Source organism: Canis lupus, chromosome 30 (genome assembly GCF_048164855.1).
Source record: "Canis lupus baileyi chromosome 30, mCanLup2.hap1, whole genome shotgun sequence".
Taxonomy (NCBI): domain Eukaryota; kingdom Metazoa; phylum Chordata; class Mammalia; order Carnivora; family Canidae; genus Canis; species Canis lupus.
In genome coordinates this window covers 39422919-39439928 of record NC_132867.1, presented here as the reverse complement: position 1 = coordinate 39439928, position 17010 = coordinate 39422919, and the positions used below count along the sequence as shown (strand labels likewise).

General features: G+C 59.2%; 1 protein-coding gene and 1 long non-coding RNA gene across 2 annotated transcripts; one reads left to right on the top strand and one right to left on the bottom strand.

Moving 5' to 3' along the window:
• Positions 1-8738: 8738 nt before the first annotated feature.
• LOC140621821 (uncharacterized) lies at positions 8739-9922 on the bottom strand. Its single transcript, XM_072807290.1, has 2 exons — positions 9162-9922; positions 8739-9101 (listed from the first exon to the last, which is right to left on the bottom strand). Exons 1-2 carry the CDS (start codon positions 9879-9881, stop codon positions 8739-8741), a joined length of 1083 nt encoding a protein of 360 aa, XP_072663391.1. The 5' UTR covers positions 9882-9922.
• Positions 9923-13038: 3116 nt separating this feature from the next.
• On the top strand, positions 13039-14009 carry LOC140621426 (uncharacterized). Its single transcript, XR_012021094.1, has 2 exons — positions 13039-13181; positions 13800-14009. It is a non-coding gene; the product is annotated as an uncharacterized lncRNA (long non-coding RNA).
• Positions 14010-17010: the final 3001 nt, after the last annotated feature.

Here is a 17010-nt window from a genome sequence, read left to right as displayed (position 1 = left end):
GCCTGCCTCCCCCTCCAATGACTGATCCTCCTCCTGCAGCTCTACCAGCCAGGCTGAGTTGGACCAGGAGGGCTCTGTTGTCCTGGCCCAGGGTCAGTCTTGAGCAGGCCTATGTGCCTGGGTCGTGGAGGGTGAGGCTTTCTCACTTCCTACTGCTTCTCCCTGCAAAACAGGCCAGACTCCACTTTGTAGTTGGGGAGGGTTTATGTGAGCTTCCCCTGCCCCCCCGCCTTTTGCAGCGCTCTGATTCCCGGCCCCTGTTCAGTGGGGGTAGCTCTTCCTCTGCCCTTCCCCATCTATAAAGTGAGTCTCGGGTGCTGGGTGTGCACCTTCCCCCTACACCCTCCAAGCCCCCCTCCCCACCCCCAGCTGAGCTGTTGGAGAAAGGGCTCCTTGAGGAGGGGCTGTTGTACTTACACTTATATATGTCTTTGAGATAAGAACTTCAAAATATGTGAAAATAAACTAGAGGGACAAGCTGCATCAGGAAGGCACAATTTATTTGGCTCACATAGGGTTGGTTCCCCGCTGGAGACAGAAGCCCCTGGAAAACCAGGGCTTCCCAGGGGTGGGGGGCACACTTCCTAGGGTCACAGAAGGATCCAGATCATCCTGCTCCATCCTTGTCACTGGCTTCAGAGGGTCTGCTGGGCATGTTCTTCATCTGCCCCGTGCAGAACCTGGAGACCCACCGAAGGCTTGTTCCAGGAAGGGTACAGGTGTGGCCCCCATGCCTTGGGAGTGGCTGGGCAGGAGGCTCATGGTCAGAAGCAGGTCGGGGTGCTACAGGAGACGGGCCTGCAGACCAGGGTGGGGCGGGAGGGCTGGCAGGACCCAGGGGACTGGCAGGAGGAGGTCACAAACACCAGGGGCTTGCAGCTCACGGGCAGGCACACGGAGGACTGGGAGGAGGGGACGACATACACGGAGGGCCGGCAGCTCACGGGCACGGACACGGCAGGCTGGCAGCTCACGGGCATGGACACAGAGGGCCGGCAGCTCACGGGCACGGACACGGAGGGCCGGCAGCTCACAGGCACGTAGCAGGACGCCTGGCAGGGGCTGGAGGTGAAGCAGGAAGCCTGGCAGCCCGGAGAGCAGCTGGTGTGGCACATGTTGGTGTGGAGCTGGGCTGGTGTCAGGGAGGAGGGTGGAGGTGTCTGGAGGGTGCTCCCAGGGCGGCCTTTATACCCCGGCTGGAGCGTCCTGGAGCATGACTGCCTGTTGACTTCCTCAGTTGTTTCCAGCATGCTTCCCCCCGCATCCTGTCGCGGGTGTGCTCTCCTGTGTCAGGCTCCACCATAAATAGGTTTAGCGTAGAGGCCAATTTCTTCTTCTGTAAACAGGTTGTTCTGGTTTGACTTTGCGTGGGGTTGGGGTGATCTCTCCAGGCCCGCACTGTGCACACAGCACCACTGGCTCCACTCCGGACTGCATCCTTCATCCCTTCTTGCCTCATGCCGTCTGGGGGCACTTTGGGGCAGTGATGCATTCTGAGCTTTTGTTCTGCACAGAGAACATTAAAGTGGGGATCCCTATGCTGGGAAGCAGGGAAGTCTGTGGGACAAGTCGGGCCTCTGCTTGTTTTGTAAATAAAGTTTTATTGGAAACAGTCATGCTCGTTTGCTTCCGTGTTGTCTGGGGCTTGCTCTGTAATGCGGGGTGCTTATCGAGAGCAGGCCACTGCCAGCCTGAAATAGTTACTCTCCTCCCTTTATGGAGAGGTGACCCCTTCTGCCTCCTAGTAATCTATGCAACAGCTGGTTTGTTCGTGCAACACATATGTATTGTGTGCCGGCCACAGAGACGTGCTGGCCCCGTGAGCCTTGCGGGCGAGGAATGAACGAGTGTGTGAAAGTTAATGCGTGAAATGATTCCAGAGCAGGCCAAGTCCCAGAAAGAAAAACAGGTTCAGCAGGTAGAGAAAAATGAAGGTGCTGGTGGGTGGTTTGGGGCCCCCCCGGGGGGAGGCGATGCCGAGCTGGCATGCAGGTGACGTGGCGGGGGCAGGGTTCCAAGCAGAGGCAGTTGTGGGGGTGTGAGGACGCTGCCGCAGAAAGAGGCACATTCCTGGAACAGCGGGCGATCCTGTAGAGGGGGTGCTGGGCTGCAGGGGGCCAGGCTCAGCCCACACGCTTGAGGTCCAGGCATTGCACACCCGGGCCCATGGGATGGGAAAGACTGTCCACGGGAAGACACGTGAGTGGGAAAGACCCAATGTGAAGAAGAGAAAACAGAATTAAGACACACGAAGAGTGACTAGGGGACCATATCAGGAAGTCTAACAACGAGCGATCCCAACCCAAGGAGGAGCAGAGAATGATATTGAGACGTAAATAGTGGACCAAAGTCCCCGATGGTTTTTCAAGTAGGCTCCATGCCCAGTGTGGATCCCAACGGGGGGCTTGAGCTCACCACCCTGAGGTCAAGACCTGAGCTGAGATCAAGAGTCGGATCTTTAACCAGTGAGCCACCCAGGACTCCCCCCACAAATTTGTTTTTATTTAAATTCTAATTTACAGATCCAAGAGTCTCAGAAAACCCCTAAAGTCCCACATAATCTGGCACTGAGGTCGAGGCCCCGGACTCCAGGGTGCAACCGAGCAGCTTCAGATTCCTGCTGCTTCACCCGGTGGTGAGAAGGCCCACACATCAGGGACTCTGACTGCACCTTCGTGTAAGTGGGGTCCCCCCCACCCCTTGGATGGTGACAGGGATTGGTGACTAATCAGGGATGAGCGGATCCATGTGCAAGGGTCCCGCACGGCGCCTGGTGCAGGGCTGGGACAGTGTGACATGTGTGACGTGGCCATGGCCGCCGGCCACGAGGAGTCCTGCTGCTCGGCTCTGGTCTGTCGGGAAGATTCTGGATCACGGAATTTCCGAATCGATCCCGGTCTGGTGAGGGGGACGGTGCTTGTGTGGATGGAGGATGGTGTATCAGCTCAGGGAGGCCCCCCAACATCCCGATGTGGGGGTCCCCTGTCCCCAGCTGATGGTCCTTCACCATCCTACCCGGGCTCTGAATCCAGAACTCCCGGGGCCGCTGGGTCATGGCAAGCCTGCAGCTGACACGGGGTTTCCTGAACTGAGTCACTCGCACCAGGAACTCCGGGGAGAGACGCGGAGGAGGAGGAGGAAAACCATCAGGCAACTGCAGGAAGGGACGCCACAGCTGGGTATAAAGGCCACCGGGGAGGAGCCTCCAGACCAGCCTGTCCTCGTCCCCGACTCCACTCCAGCCCCACTCCACCATGTGCCACACCAGCTGCTCCGAGGGCTGCCAGCCGGCCTGCTGCGTGCCCAGCTCCTGCCAGGTGTCCAGCTGCGTGCCCAGCTCCTGCCAGGTGTCCAGCTGTGTGCCCAGCTCCTGCCAGGTGTCCAGCTGTGTGCCCAGCCTCTGCCAGGTGTCCAGCTGCTTGCTCAGACCCTGCCAGGTGTCCATCTGCGTGCCCAGCCCCTGCCAGGTGTCCAGCTGCGTGCCCAGCTCCTGCCAGGTGTCCAGCTGCATGCCCAGCCCCTGCCAGGTGTCCAGCTGCGTGCCCAGCCCCTGTCAGGTGTCCAGCTGCGTGCCCAGCCCCTGCCAGGTGTCCAGCTGCGTGCCCAGCTCCTGCCAGGTGTCCAGCTGCGTGCCCAGCTCCTGCCAGGTGTCCAGCTGTGTGCCCAGCCCCTGCCAGGTGTCCAGCTGCTTGCTCAGACCCTGCCAGGTGTCCATCTGCGTGCCCAGCTCCTGCCAGGTGTCCAGCTGTGTGCCCAGCCCCTGCCAGGTGTCCAGCTGTGTGCCCAGCTCCTGCCAGGTGTCCAGCTGCGTGCCCAGCTCCTGCCAGGTGTCCAGCTGCGTGCCCAGCCCCTGTCAGGCGTCCAGCTGTGTGCCCAGCCCCTGCCAGGTGTCCAGCTGCGTGCCCAGCTCCTGCCAGGTGTCCAGCTGCGTGCCCAGCTCCTGCCAGGTATCCAGCTGTGTGCCCAACCCCTGCCAGGTGTCCAGCTGCGTGCCCAGCTCCTGCCAGGTGTCCAGCTGTGTGCCCGTGAGCTACAGGCCAGTTGTGTGCTTTCCAGTGAGCTGCAAGCCTGCCGTGTGCCTGCCCGTGAGCTGCAAGCCCATCGTGTATGTGGCCTCCTCCTGTCAGTCCTCTGGCTGCTGCCAGCCCTCCCGCCCCACCCTGGTCTGCACCCCTGGCCCCTGCGGCACCCCTAACTGCTGCTGAGCTGTGGCCTCCTAGGACCCCCTCCTCCCTGCAATGAGAAGTAGCTGCTCTGAGCTCCTACCAGGCAGCCCAGGCATCATCCATCTCAGACCTTCTGGACCCAACTGGATCATCTTCCAGCAAAGCCGCTTGATCCTCATTAACCAGGCAGAGCGGGTCGCCCACTGGGTCCCCCGGCCTGGGTCACCCACACAGCACCCAGCTGGCTGGTGCAAGTGCCCAGGCTCTGCAGCTGCCCCCACGAGAGTCTAATAAATCCCGGAGCGTGTGCAAAGCCCCCAAGTGTGCGCGGCGTGTATCCTTTAGTGCCTTTCTCGAAACTGCTTTCTCCGGGTGGCTCCCCAGGATCCAGGAGTGCTCCCTCTGCCGAGGCGCCCCGGTTACTAGATGGCCATGCCCAGGCGGCGAGGGGGCGAGTGGGCCTCCTGCTCAGCCTGAGGCGCCCCCGGGGCTTCCTTTGGTCCCACTTTGTCCCTCGAACCACCGAGGTTCGTTCTTGCTCTGCTGGGAGGGACTGAGGGTGCGTCTCCAACCTTCCCACCTGCCTTTTAGGTACAAAGGTCCCCACTCAGCCACTGACATACGAGGCCAACCTGGTCGAAAACCGGGACGTGTATGCTCCGGGGAAGAGCACAGCTCCTCCTTCGTCCACGGGGACAGGGCTCTGGGGGTAACTCCCCCCCGGAGTCGCCAGCGTCCCCCTCCCCAGGACCGGTCAATACAGCCCTGCAGGCGAGGCGGCTCCGCAGACGGGCGACCTGAGGCTCGTGCACTGGGAGGTGGGCCGGGTGGGCCGGGTGGGCCCTCGTCATCCACGGACTCGCGAGAAGATAGATGGGCAGGGGGCACGGAAGAGGAGGCCGTGGGAAACGGGATGCTGCGCTGCGGGCTTGGAGCACAGAGTGGGGAGCATGGAGTGCGGAGCACGGAGCACCGAGCAGGGAACACCGAGCAGGGTGCAGGGAGCACTGAGCAAGGAGCACCACACAGAGAGACGGAGCAGGGAGCACCGAGCAAGGAGCATGAAACAGGGAGCAGGAACAGAGCAGGGTGCAGGGAGCACTAAGCAGGGAGCACCACACACGGAGCACGGAGCAGGGAGCCCCGCTCACAGAGCAGGGAGCGCCGAGCAGGGAGCACCGTGCACGAAGCAACGTGCACAGAGCACGGAGCAGGGATCCCCCGAGCAGGGAGCACCGAGCAGGGTGCAGGGAGCATTGAGCAGGGAGCATCACGCACAGAGCACGGAGCAGGGAGCAACGAGCAGGGAGCACCGGGCAGGGAGGACCGAGCAGGGTGCAGGGAGCACCGAGCAAGGTTCAGGGAGCCCCGCGCAGGGAGCACCGAGCAGGGAGCCCCGAGCAGGGTGCAGGGTGCAGGGAGCACGGAGCAGGGAGCCCCGAGCAGGGAGCACGCAGCAGGGAGCCCCGCGCGGGGACGGCGCTGCGCCCGGGGGCCGGGGGACAGGTGTGCGGGCGCTCCGCAAGGACCGGGCCCCCCAGAGCGCGGCCGCCGGGACCTGAGCGTCCGCCGGGGTCGGTGCTCCCGCAGCGCCGGTGCGTGCGTCCCCGTGGCCCCCGCGCAGACTCAGCCCCTGCGTCGCCAGCCGCGACGCCCGCCGTCCGCGCTCCCGCGTGGGGCCCGCGTGGCTCGGGGTGGGGACCCCCGACCCGCCAACCCGCCCTGCCCCGACGCGCCTGCGCCCCTTGCGGGGGACCGCGGACACCCTCGGGCTGACTCCCCGGGCCGGGGCGCGGGCCGCCGGGGACACACGAGGGCAGGGCAGCGCCAGGGGAGCCGGGGTCAGCGGGGGGGCGGGGGGGGCGGGGGGCGCCTGAACCAGGACGTGGTCCCCGGGGAGCTCCCGCGGGGTCCTGACCGCGCCGGGACCGCGCACCCACGGTTCTGGGAGCGCCCGGCACCCCCAGGCCTCGGGTCGCGAGCATGTGAGGGTCGGGCCGGGGCGCCTGCGGGGCTCCCTCCTCCCGGCCCCGAGAGCCCCACCATGTGTCCAGCCGGGGACCCTCCCCCCCGGGCGCCCCCGGGCCCGCCACAGGCAGCGCGCAGGCCCCGCCCCGGGGATGCCCTTGAGGGGTGGGAGGGGGACCGCGCTGCTCCCGGGTGCACCAGGCCGCCGCCCGCAGAGGGGCTCCCCGGGGTCGGGGTGGGGGCTGGGGGGCTCGGAGGGTGGGGGCGGTGGGGGCTTTGAGGCTGGGGGTGGTGGGGCTCGGAGGGGGGGGGCTCGGAGGGGGGTGGGGGTTCGGAGGGTGGGGGGTGGGGGCTCTGAGCGCTGAGCCATGTCTCTGCAGCGGAACAGGCATCGTGGACGCTGACACCTCCGATGCATTCTCTCCTTGGGCAACCGGGGCTGGCTGGTCGTGTAGACGCCCTGTCTGGGAGCAGTCTGGCTGACTGTGTAGATGCCCCGTCTGTGAGCAGTCTGGATGACCGTGTAGACGCCTCAACTATGAGCAGCGTGGCTGACTGTGTAGAGGCCCCTGCATGAGCACACTGCCTGGCCGTGTAGACACCCCACCTGTGAGCAGCCAGGCTGACTGTGTAGATGCCCAATCTGTGATCAGTCAGGCTGACCGTATAGATGCCCTGTCTGGGAGCAGCCAGCTGACTGTGTAGACATCCTATCTGTGAGCAGTTGGTTGGCTGTGTAGATGCCCTAACTGTGAGCAGTCTGGCTGACCTTGTAGATGCCCCATCTGGGAGCAACCAGGCTGACTGTGTAGACGTCCTATCTGTGAGCAGTCCAGCTGACTGTGTAGACGCCCTGTCTAGGAGCAGCTGGGCTGACCGTGTACATGTCCCATCTGTAAGCAGTCTGGCTGGCTGTGTAGACACCCCATCTGTGAGCAGTCCAGCTGACCGTGTAGATACCATCTATAAGTGGCTGGGTTGGCCATGTAGACGCCCCGTCTGGAAGCAGTCCAGCCGACCGTGTAGACACCCCGGCCAGGAGCCGTTGGCCACAGGCAGGCTGGCCAGGCCTTTACAGGGTAACTGAGCCTCCTGCAGGAACCGTCAGGTGGTCCAGGGTGTCCAGCCGCCAGCCCAGGGCAGGGGTGCCTCCTGCAGGGCCCCACCCAACCCTCCCGCGCACATTTTGGCACCGTTGTGGGCCGCTGGTTTCCTCAGGAGTCAACATCTGTGCCCTTCACGGCCCTGGGGTCTGGGGTGTGGAGCCTCCCTTCGCCTCGGGGTGCGGAATCCACCCGGGTCTCCGCCTTTATCTGTGCAGATGGTCTGGTTTTCTTAAAATTTAAATGAACAAGTAACGGGCACAGGTTTTGAATAAATTCAGGCGAACTGAGGGGTTTAAGAGCCCAGCCCCTTTCCCTTTCGAGGCCCCTTGGCTCTGGGTCCTCCCCCGGGGTACAGCCCGCCTGGGGCCAGGGGAGCCAGCCTCTGAGGGGGCGCCTGTCCTCTCCCGCCTGCCGCGCCTCTGCTCTTCTGCCCCCGGGCCTCTCCCCCCTGTTCCTGGTACAAGACATAAGGGGGGCCTGATGCCGGCCTGGTTGGTCTGCCTGGTGCCCGCCTGGCCCCCCAGCGCTGTGGTCCCCTGAGACTGCAGGCCCGTCCTCCCCCGCTGTCCCGAGGGTTTGTCCACAAGGCACCTTTTGGCCCCCATCTCCTTAATCAGGCCTCGAAGCCTTGAGTAGAGTGGATGATGCCTGACCCACCCTGCACCCCTCTCGGGGCCTACGGGGATTTACTCAGAGCGCCAGCCCTTGTGCCCACCCAGCAAGCGGCTGCTCCTCTGTGTGGGGACCCCTCCCCAGGGGAGTCAGCACGGTGCTGGGTACTGAGCCTCGGGGTCCCGCCAGTTAGGGTCGTGCAGCTCCCCTTCACCTGCAAGGGCAGGGGGCCGGGTGGGCCAGAGCCTGAAGGCCACTCAGGGTGCGGGCCTTCTGCGGCCCTGCTCACCTCCCAGGCCCAGGCTGGGAGGGCTCCGCACCGTGGGTGGGTGTGGGTGTGTGTGGGTGTGGGTGTGGGTGTGGGGGGGTCCTGGGAGGGGAAGGGCCAGGTGCGTGCAGGTGACATCCACATTCTCTCAGATGCTTTGAGCTTGGACGTGAGACTGTGTCTTCACTGTTTGCGGCCCCACCCACAGCAGCCACGGCTCCAACTGGGGGCTCTCAGGCTCGGAGGAGGAGGGACAGACACACGCCCATCTCTACTTCACGACACAAACGCTTTATTGATTACGGCGATTGGCCTTCGTCACAGAGGAGGAGGGACAGACACACGCCCATCTCTACTTCACAACACAAACGCTTTATTGATTACGGCGATTGGCCTTCGTCACACGGATTACAAGCCACGGCTCATGCAGACGAGGGCCTCGGGGCCGCAGGTCGCCCCTGCTGAGGGCTGCGGGCCGTCTCCCCAGAGAGGGGCGGGCGGCCTGTTCAGGTTCCCAGTTGGCAGCAGCCGCATGTCCACCGGGGGCAGGGGGTCCCGGGGTTGGGGGACCGGGGGCTCAGCAGCTGAGATGGCAGCTCCCGGGGCAGTTCAGGCTGCTCAGCTGCAGGCGGGGCGGCGGCAGGCCTGGCGGGAGCACACGGGGCGGCACAGCAGGGACACACTGGAGGCCTGGGGGCGGCAACTGGACTGGCAGGGGGAGGGGGAGGCGCAGCAGGCGGGCCTGCACACGGGGCGGCAGAGGAGGGACACGCAGGAGGAGGGTCTGCAGGGGCTGGGCTGGCAGCAGGGGGAGGCCTGGCAGCAGACAGGCTTGCAGCAGACAGGGGTGCAGCAGATGGGGGTGCAGCACACGGGCTTGCAGCAGACAGGGGTGCAGCACACGGGCTTGCAGCAGACAGACCCACAGCTGTCTTCCTGGCAGGGGGAGGAGCTGCAGCAGGAGGGCTGGCAGCTAGACTGCTGGCAGCAGGGGGAGGCTGAGCAAGGGGATGCCTCACAGCACATGGGCTTGCAGCAGACAGGGGTGCAGCAGACAGGGGTGCAGCACACGGGCTTGCAGCAGACAGACACACAGCTGTCTTCCTGGCAGGGGGAGGAGCTGCAGCAAGAGGGCTGGCAGCTAGACTGCTGACAGCAGGGGGAAGCCTCACAGCAGACAGGCTTGCAGCAGACAGGGGTGCAGCAGACGGGGGTGCAGCACACGGGCTTGCAGCAGACGGGGGTGCAGCAGACGGGCTTGCAGCAGACAGACACACAGCTGTCTTCCTGGCAGGGGGAGGAGCTGCAGCAGGAGGGCTGGCAGCTAGACTGCTGGCAGCAGGGGGAGGCTGAGCAAGGGGATGCCTCACAGCACACAGGCTTGCAGCAGACAGGGGTGCAGCAGACGGGCTTGCAGCAGACGGGGGTGCAGCACACGGGCTTGCAGCAGACGGGGGTGCAGCACACGGGCTTGCAGCAGACAGACACACCGCAGCCCTCCTGGCAGGGGGAGCAGCTGCCGCACGAGGGCTGGCAGGAGCCGGGGCAGGCTGGTGGGCAGGGGCTGGACCCGCAGCTCGCAGGGGTGCAGAGGAGGGTCAGGCAGGAGGCCGGGGCGCAGCAGGGGGGCTCGCAGTAGCTCTCGGGACAGTCGTCCACCTGCCAGGAGGGGTCGGGGCAGGAGTCGCCGGAGCCGGGCAGGCAGACGCGGCCGCCGTAGCTCAGGTCACTGGAGCAGACGGACAGGGTGGAGGCGGCCATGGTGTGGGTGCTGGGGCGGGTGTGGGTGTGTGGGTGCGGGTGTGAGTGTGTGAGTGTGAGGTGCTTGAGCCATCTGTCAGCTTTTATACCCCCCAGGCGTGTGTGTTGGCCCGGGCTCCCCACGCCTCCCTTCCGTGTTGGCCCAGCGCTGGTCGCAGGGGACCCCTCATTAGCGCCGCTTTATTTTCTACAATTAGTTTTTACTCATTAAACCAGCGAGTGGGTTGCAGGAGGCTGTTTTCCCGAGTCTGCGCTTTGTTTGGCTCCACACAACTTGTGGAAACTACTGGAGGCGGGGTTGGCGGAGTGGCCGCCAGGGTCTCTAAGGTCACCCTCACGCGGGGGCTCGCTGTGCCTTCGGGACCCACGCACGGGCCGCGCCAGCGTGTGAACACGGGGGAGAGACTCCCAGCACCGCTGCAGGCCCAACTGTGAAGCGCCGCCAAGCAACGTAAAGAGGGTGAGACACGCACAGAACAGGACGACTTGACCAAAGACCCCGGGCAGTGCGTGCCCACCGGGTCAGAAACACAGGGCGGCGGCGTCTTCTACTTGCCACCCCCCCACCCATCCGTCTTCACTGGTGTCATTTCAATCAAAGCCCAAAGGGAATCTCTTTGGCACATAAATTGAAGATACTGAACGGCCCGAAAATATTGGCAGGATGCACGGTGGGCGAAAGGTTAGTATGATTTTAAAAATCCTCACAACCGGGGCAGGAGAAGGTACGAAAGAATCAAATACAAGATTCGAATCCTTCAGATTCCCAGTTAGCGGTGGAATTGCCGGGTCCCGTGGTAACTCAGTGTGAACGTTCGAGGAACTTCCAGAAGACTGCTGTCCTCAGCCCCTGTGCCTTTTTACTTTCCACCGGCAAGGTTTCTCCACATGCTCCCCGATGCTGCTTCTGTTCTGTTCTTTTTATTTATTTCTAATTTTTAAAAAGGTTTTATTTATTTATTCATGAGAGAGGGGCAGGGATACAGGCAGAGGAAGAAGCAGGCTCCCGGCGGGGACCCCGATGTGGGACTCGATCCCAGGACCCTGGGGTCATGACCTGAGCTGAAGGCAGACGCTCAACCACTGGGCCACCCAGATGCCCTGATTCTGTTCTTTTTTCTTTCTTTCTTTTTTCTTTTTTAAATTGCAATCACCCTAGTGGGGCTGATGTGGCATTTTATCGTGATTTCGATTTTCCCTGATGCCCAGTGGATATTGGGCTTCCTCTCAAGTGCTTGTCGGACGTCGGTGTATCTTCTTCAGAGAAATGTCCATCAAAGTGTTTAGCTCATTTTTAATTGGGTTGTTTGTCTCTTGGCTGTGGACACTAGACCCTTATCAGAGTGACGATTTGCAAGTATCTCCCCCATTCTCTGGGCTGGCTGTTCACTCTCTGGAGAGCATGCTTGGTTCGATACATAAACCTTCTAGATTTTGGTGAAATCCAATTAATGTACTTTTGTTGTTGTTGTTGCCTGTGCTTTTGGTGTCACATCTAAGAAACCGTTGCCAACTCTAAGGTCATGCAGGTTCACCCCTACGGTTTCTTTCTAGTGCGTGATAGCATTAGCTCTTATATTTAGGTCTTTGATCCACTTTGAGATGATTTTTTAGATATGGTGTGAGAAAGGGCTCAACCACTGGTCTTTCTGTTCTGACTTTTGGCAGCTCTTAAATATTAGGGATATGGCACATTTTCTATGGTACTGGCTCTGAATATTATTTCCTATCTTGTTTTTTTGTCTTACACTTTCCTTATGGCATTTTCATTCCCTATCTATCTATCTATCTATCTATCGTCTATACATCTTAATATAGAATAAAGGCAACATAGGGACACCTGGGAGACTCAGCGGTTGAGCGTCTGCCTTTGGCTCAGGTCATGATCCTGGGGTCCTGGGATCGAGTTCCGCATCGGGCTCCCTACAGGGACCCTGCTTCTCCCTCTGCCTGTGTCTCTGCCTCTCTGTGTGTATCTCTCATGAATAAATAAATAAAATCTAAACAAAAAACAAAAAACAAGGGGAGCATCAGATAATCGAAAAATTCTACAGTTCTCTGGTGGTTCAGTCTTTTCCATCTTAATTCCAATTTCTTCATCGTACGACCAAACCCTTTACCCAGTAGTTGGGTGTAGTGAAAAGAGTGTGTGAATATTAGTGAAGAGAAACTTCGCTAAATGGAGTAGAGGGGCATGCAGCGGGGAGCTGAGGGCCCTACAGCTCCTCTTCAATCCCAAAGCCAGCGGGAAGAGAGGGGCCCTGCTCTTGCTCTTGCTGCAGCTTTACTCCCCCCAGGAGGAGGACGTTTTCTTCTGCTCATGGCAACAGCCCCGCCAATGAGAAAAGCCTGGACGCTTCCAGCTCCCAGTTTACGCCGCCAAAGGGCTTTCAGTTGACAACAGTCTCCCTAAACCACCGCCCGCCCCCACTCCTCTATCAAAGAGCCTCCTCTCTTCTATTCTCACTTGTCCCGGATTGCAATTCTCCATCATCCCAAATGCACCCATCTTTCGCTGGTAAAACAACTAGCAGTTTTATTTTTAAGGTTAGCAAGTGAAAAATATAAGTAATCGATCACAGAATGGATAAATGCAACGAGTGCTTTATTTTTTTAAAAAATCTTATTTATTTATTCATGAGAGACAGAGGCAGAGGGAGAAGCAGGCTCCCTGCGGGGACCCCAATGCGGGACTTGATCCCAGGACCCCTGGGTCAGGCCCTGAGCCGAAGGCAGGTGCTCAACCGCTGAGCCACCCGGGTGCTCTGGAAGTGCTTTCTTTAGAGTCAGAGAGCCCGTTTCTGGGTCCTCCCAGTGTCCCCCTGGGGACCATAATCGCTCTCCGTGTGTTTCCGGTAGTCCATCGGTGTAGGAGGGTAATAAGGCCCATTGCGGCCAATCCCACTGGTGCTGCCCCCAGATGCTCTCCGGCCTGTCACCCACCACACCTGCCCCCGTGAGGGTCTGCTACTGACAGCACCCCCCCACCCAGGGCTCCGTGGGAGCACTGCTGTCACCACCCAGCTGGGGATTTACGGTCACCCACGCACCCCCACCCCAGCTTCCTTACGCTGAGATCCTCCCCCTGGGATCAGGCTGGAACGAACTTGACCTGAAGCCACACATCTTGTCTACCTTCTTATTCCAGTTTCCTGGGCTGCCTGCCCCGCTCCTGGGCTTGTGCACGTGTCCTCGTCACTGGCTCGGCTCCTGGGAGAATTGCGTCACTCCCAGGGCCGCGATGGGGACGAGAGGTGACAGCGTGCGGAGCGCTCCGTGCCTGCGGGGTGTCGCGTACAGGTGAGCACCCCTCCCACAGTGGCTGCTGCTGCGGTCGTCTGGCCGGCCGTGCCCCCGCCACCCTCGGCCCCCTCTCCGTGCCACAGCGGGGTGCTCCCACGACTCCACTACCTGGCCTCCCCTTTCACCCCTGAGCTTCTCCTTTCAGGGTTCAGTAGCTTCGTGTTCTTTTCAAACCTTCCCCCGTCTCCCTTAGCACCGGCTGGCACTTCTTTCTGAATCCCAGTGCCATCTGTCCCCTGGGCCAAACCATGGAGTTCATAATGGTGAAGTGTCTTGGTTTTTATTTTTATCTATTTTTAAATTTTTTTAATGTCCAATAATTTTATATTATGCATATATATCCCACATTTAGGATATATATTACATTATTACAACATCCAATAAATTTATTATTATTTCACTTAGGGATTTTTCTCTTTAAGGAAGTCTAATAATTTTGCTAGGATATGTCTTGGAGTTGATTGTTGAAGTTCAATTTTCCCAAGTACTTGATGGACTTGTAAAATATGAAGAATCAGATCCTTTTTTATTTCTGGAAACTTTTCTTTTCTTGTGTGTGTGTGTTTTATTCTTTTTTTAATTTTTTTAAAGATCTTATTTATTTATTCATGACAGAGAGAGAGAGAGAGGCAGAGACACAGGCAGAGGGAGAAGCAGGCTCCATGCAGGGAGCCCGACGTGGGACTCGATCCTGGGACTCCAGGATCACATCCTGGGCCAAAGGCAGGCGCTAAACCACTGAGCCACCCGGGCTGCCCCTGTGTATGTTTTAAAATCAAGATTTTTAAGTACCATATACATTTAAATACAGGTTGTGTTTCTTTCTCTTTTTTTTTTTTTTGTATTTTTTTATTGGAGTTCAATTTGCCAACATATAGCATATCACCCAGTGTTCATCCCGTCAAGTGCCCCCCTCAGTGCCTGTCACCAGTCACCTCCACCCCCCGCCCTCCTCCCCTTCCCCCACCCCTTGTTCGTTTCCCAGAGTCAGGAGTCTCTCATGTTCTGTCTCCCTTTCTGATATTTCTCACTCATTTTCCCTCCTTTCCCCTATGATCCCTTTCACTATTTTTATATTCCCCGAATGAATGAGACCATATAATATTTATCCTTCTCCAATTGACTTACTTCACTCAGCATAATACCCTCCAGTTCCATCCTCATTGAAGCAAATGGTGGGTCTTCATCATTTCTGATGGCTGAGGAATATTCCACAGTATACAGAGACCACAGCTTCTTTATCCATTCATCTGTCGATGGGCACCGAGGCTCCTTCCACAGTTTGGCTATTGTGGACATTGCTGCTAGAAACATCGGGGTGCAGGTGTCCCGGTTTTTAAATTCATTTCATGCATATAAATCTGGTCTCTCCAAACGGCAGCACAAGCCAAGTCAAGATAAATAACTATTTTTTTTAAAGATTTTATTTATTTATTTATTCATGAGAGACAGAGAGAGAGAGAGAGAGAGAGAGAGAGAGAGAGGCAGGGACACAGGCAGAGGGAGAAGCAGGCTCCATGCAGGGAGTCCGATGAGGGACTCGATCCTGGGTCTCCAGGATCACACCCTGGGCTGAAGGCGGCGCTAAACCGCTGAGCCACCCAAGGTAAATAACTATTTCATGGACTCCAGGCCACGTTCATTGACTCCAGGCCTCCGAAAAGGGAGATGTCTCTCAGGTGATGACATAGCACAGTTTGTCTAGCTGGAAGCTGTTCTATTTTGCTGAGAGGTACGTAAAATCATGAGGCATCTTTACGATTGGATGAGATCTGAGTCTTTTTTTTTTTTTTTAAAGATTTTATTTATTTATTCCTGAGAGATGCAGAGAGAGAGAGAGAGAGAGAGGCAGAGTGACAGAGGAGAAGCAGGCTCCCTGCAGGGAGCCTGACGTGGGACTCGATCCCAGGACCCCGGGGTCACACCCTGAGCTGAAGTCAGACGCTCAACCGCTGAGCCACCCGGGTGCCCCAAGATCTGAGTCTCGATAAAATGTGGATGTAGGATGTGTGTATCCTCGGTACTCTGCGGCAGAGTCTCCTCCATGTACCCCCTGCCCCGGCAAGACTGTGCCAGCAACAGTCGAGGCACAGGAGTAATAGAAGTAAGAAGCACTGATGCTAAGTAGGAGGGGCAGGTGAGAGGGCCTCCCAGAGCGGGCAGCCAGCACACGTGTCTTACAGCAGTGACCGGGCTTAGTGTCCCTAGGCGGCCCCTGGGGAGCCCAGAGCAGCTCTTCCTGCGGGAGGCAGAGGGACACCTCACCCTGTGACCTGTGTCCTGTGTCCTTTGTCCTGCTGCTCCGTCAGTTCACGGAATGCAGCCGGATGGGTCTGGCCTGAGATGGAGTGTTTGCAGAGCGAGGGCCGTGGGGACAGAAACACTCTGTGGTTTCTCAGCAGGCTCACCCAGCAAGTGGGGGTCAAGGGCCTTGCGTGGCTGCCCTCGGGAGCCCCCAGCCACCCCCATCTCGGGCGGGGCATCCTTTCCCGTACACATGCCGGCACCTGCACTGATCCAGCAGACGTGAGAGCAACATTAAGTCACCTGGAATGTAAATATTTGGGTGTGGGGGTGACCGAGTTCATACCAACCCCATTATATACTTTGTGTACATTCTTGTAAAACAGGAAGGAAAACAAAACACTTCTCTGATAAAAATAGTTCTGTTTTATGTGGAAACACTTTCCTGCTGACACCCCAACAGTACATGGTCGTTCATCAGAATCAGGAAAGGTCTTCCAGGGAAATCTCTCTCTGTCCCTCCCCACCCCCACCTACTGGCCCCCTTGCCCCCGAGGCCAGGTGAGGGAAGGCCACCAGCAGAAGAAGCTCTAACCTATAGGAAGAACGAATAGAGCCAATCCAGCAAACAGAAGCTGAGGTCCAGGGAAGCGGAGATTTTGCCTTTGTGCCGTACACCTTAGTGGTGGACCCCGTAGAACTCGCGGCCCAGACATGCATCCAGCCACGTGTGCAGGGCTCTGGGGGCAGGCGGGGCCCCCCAACACTTCAGCAGTCATTGCTCATCCCGGGGGTCCCCTTCGGTGTCCTGCCATGTGCCTCCTGTGTCCTTGTGAGCAACAATACAGGGGAGGCCAACACGTCCTCCTGACTCCAGCCCCCGTCTATCCCGATCCTACTATAAACCTCATAGGAGCTCTGGGTCACCTGCCAATAACATGCGCCCTGACTAACCCAGGTCCCGCTCTGGGGCAGTGGCCCCACGGTGCCATCAGGGACCCGCACCCCTTCCAGCACCCTCCCCTACCATCCCCGATGATGATGGTCCTTCCTCAGACCATTGCTCTGTGATCACAGACGGCGCCCGCTGCTCCAGGTGCTCCTGCCGTGGTCCAAGGAGGAAGGAGGAAGGGGAGAAGGAGGTGCCTGTTTCAGGGAAGGACGTGTTCCCCAAAGCCCCAGCAGGTCCCTGCTGACGTCTTGTTTGCCAGAAGTGTCCTGCGGCCACCCCGAGCTTCGAGAGAGTGAATTGCCAGTCCTTTCCCCAGGAGCCTTATCTGGCCTGTTCGTTGGGATGTGGCAGGGGGATGGATGGATGTTGGGCTGGCTGCCACCTGTGTCTGCCCCTGGCGGGGGTGGGGGGGGGCGGGTGGTGGTGAGTGAGGAAACCAGAATCCTGCCCCACGAGGTGGGGGGTAAGTGTGGGGAGGGGCGGGCACATGCCAGCAGGCCACGTTCCCTTGCGAAAATCACAGGGTCCTATTGCCCATTTCTCCCTACTTTTTGGGGCATGTTAATAGAATTCTCACCTTAAAGGACTAAGATCGCTGGATGCTAGTGCATTGCAGCCAAACCAACTTCC

Bases quoted from the DNA above. Each gene is read 5' to 3' on its own strand.
- LOC140621821 (XM_072807290.1), bottom strand. From the start codon at position 9,881: ATGGCCGCCTCCACCCTGTCCGTCTGCTCCAGTGACCTGAGCTACGGC. The intron at 9,102-9,161 runs GTCTGCTGCAAG...CCCTGCTGCCAG, and splicing joins CCCCTGTCTGCTGCACCCCT to CAGTCTAGCTGCCAGCCCTC.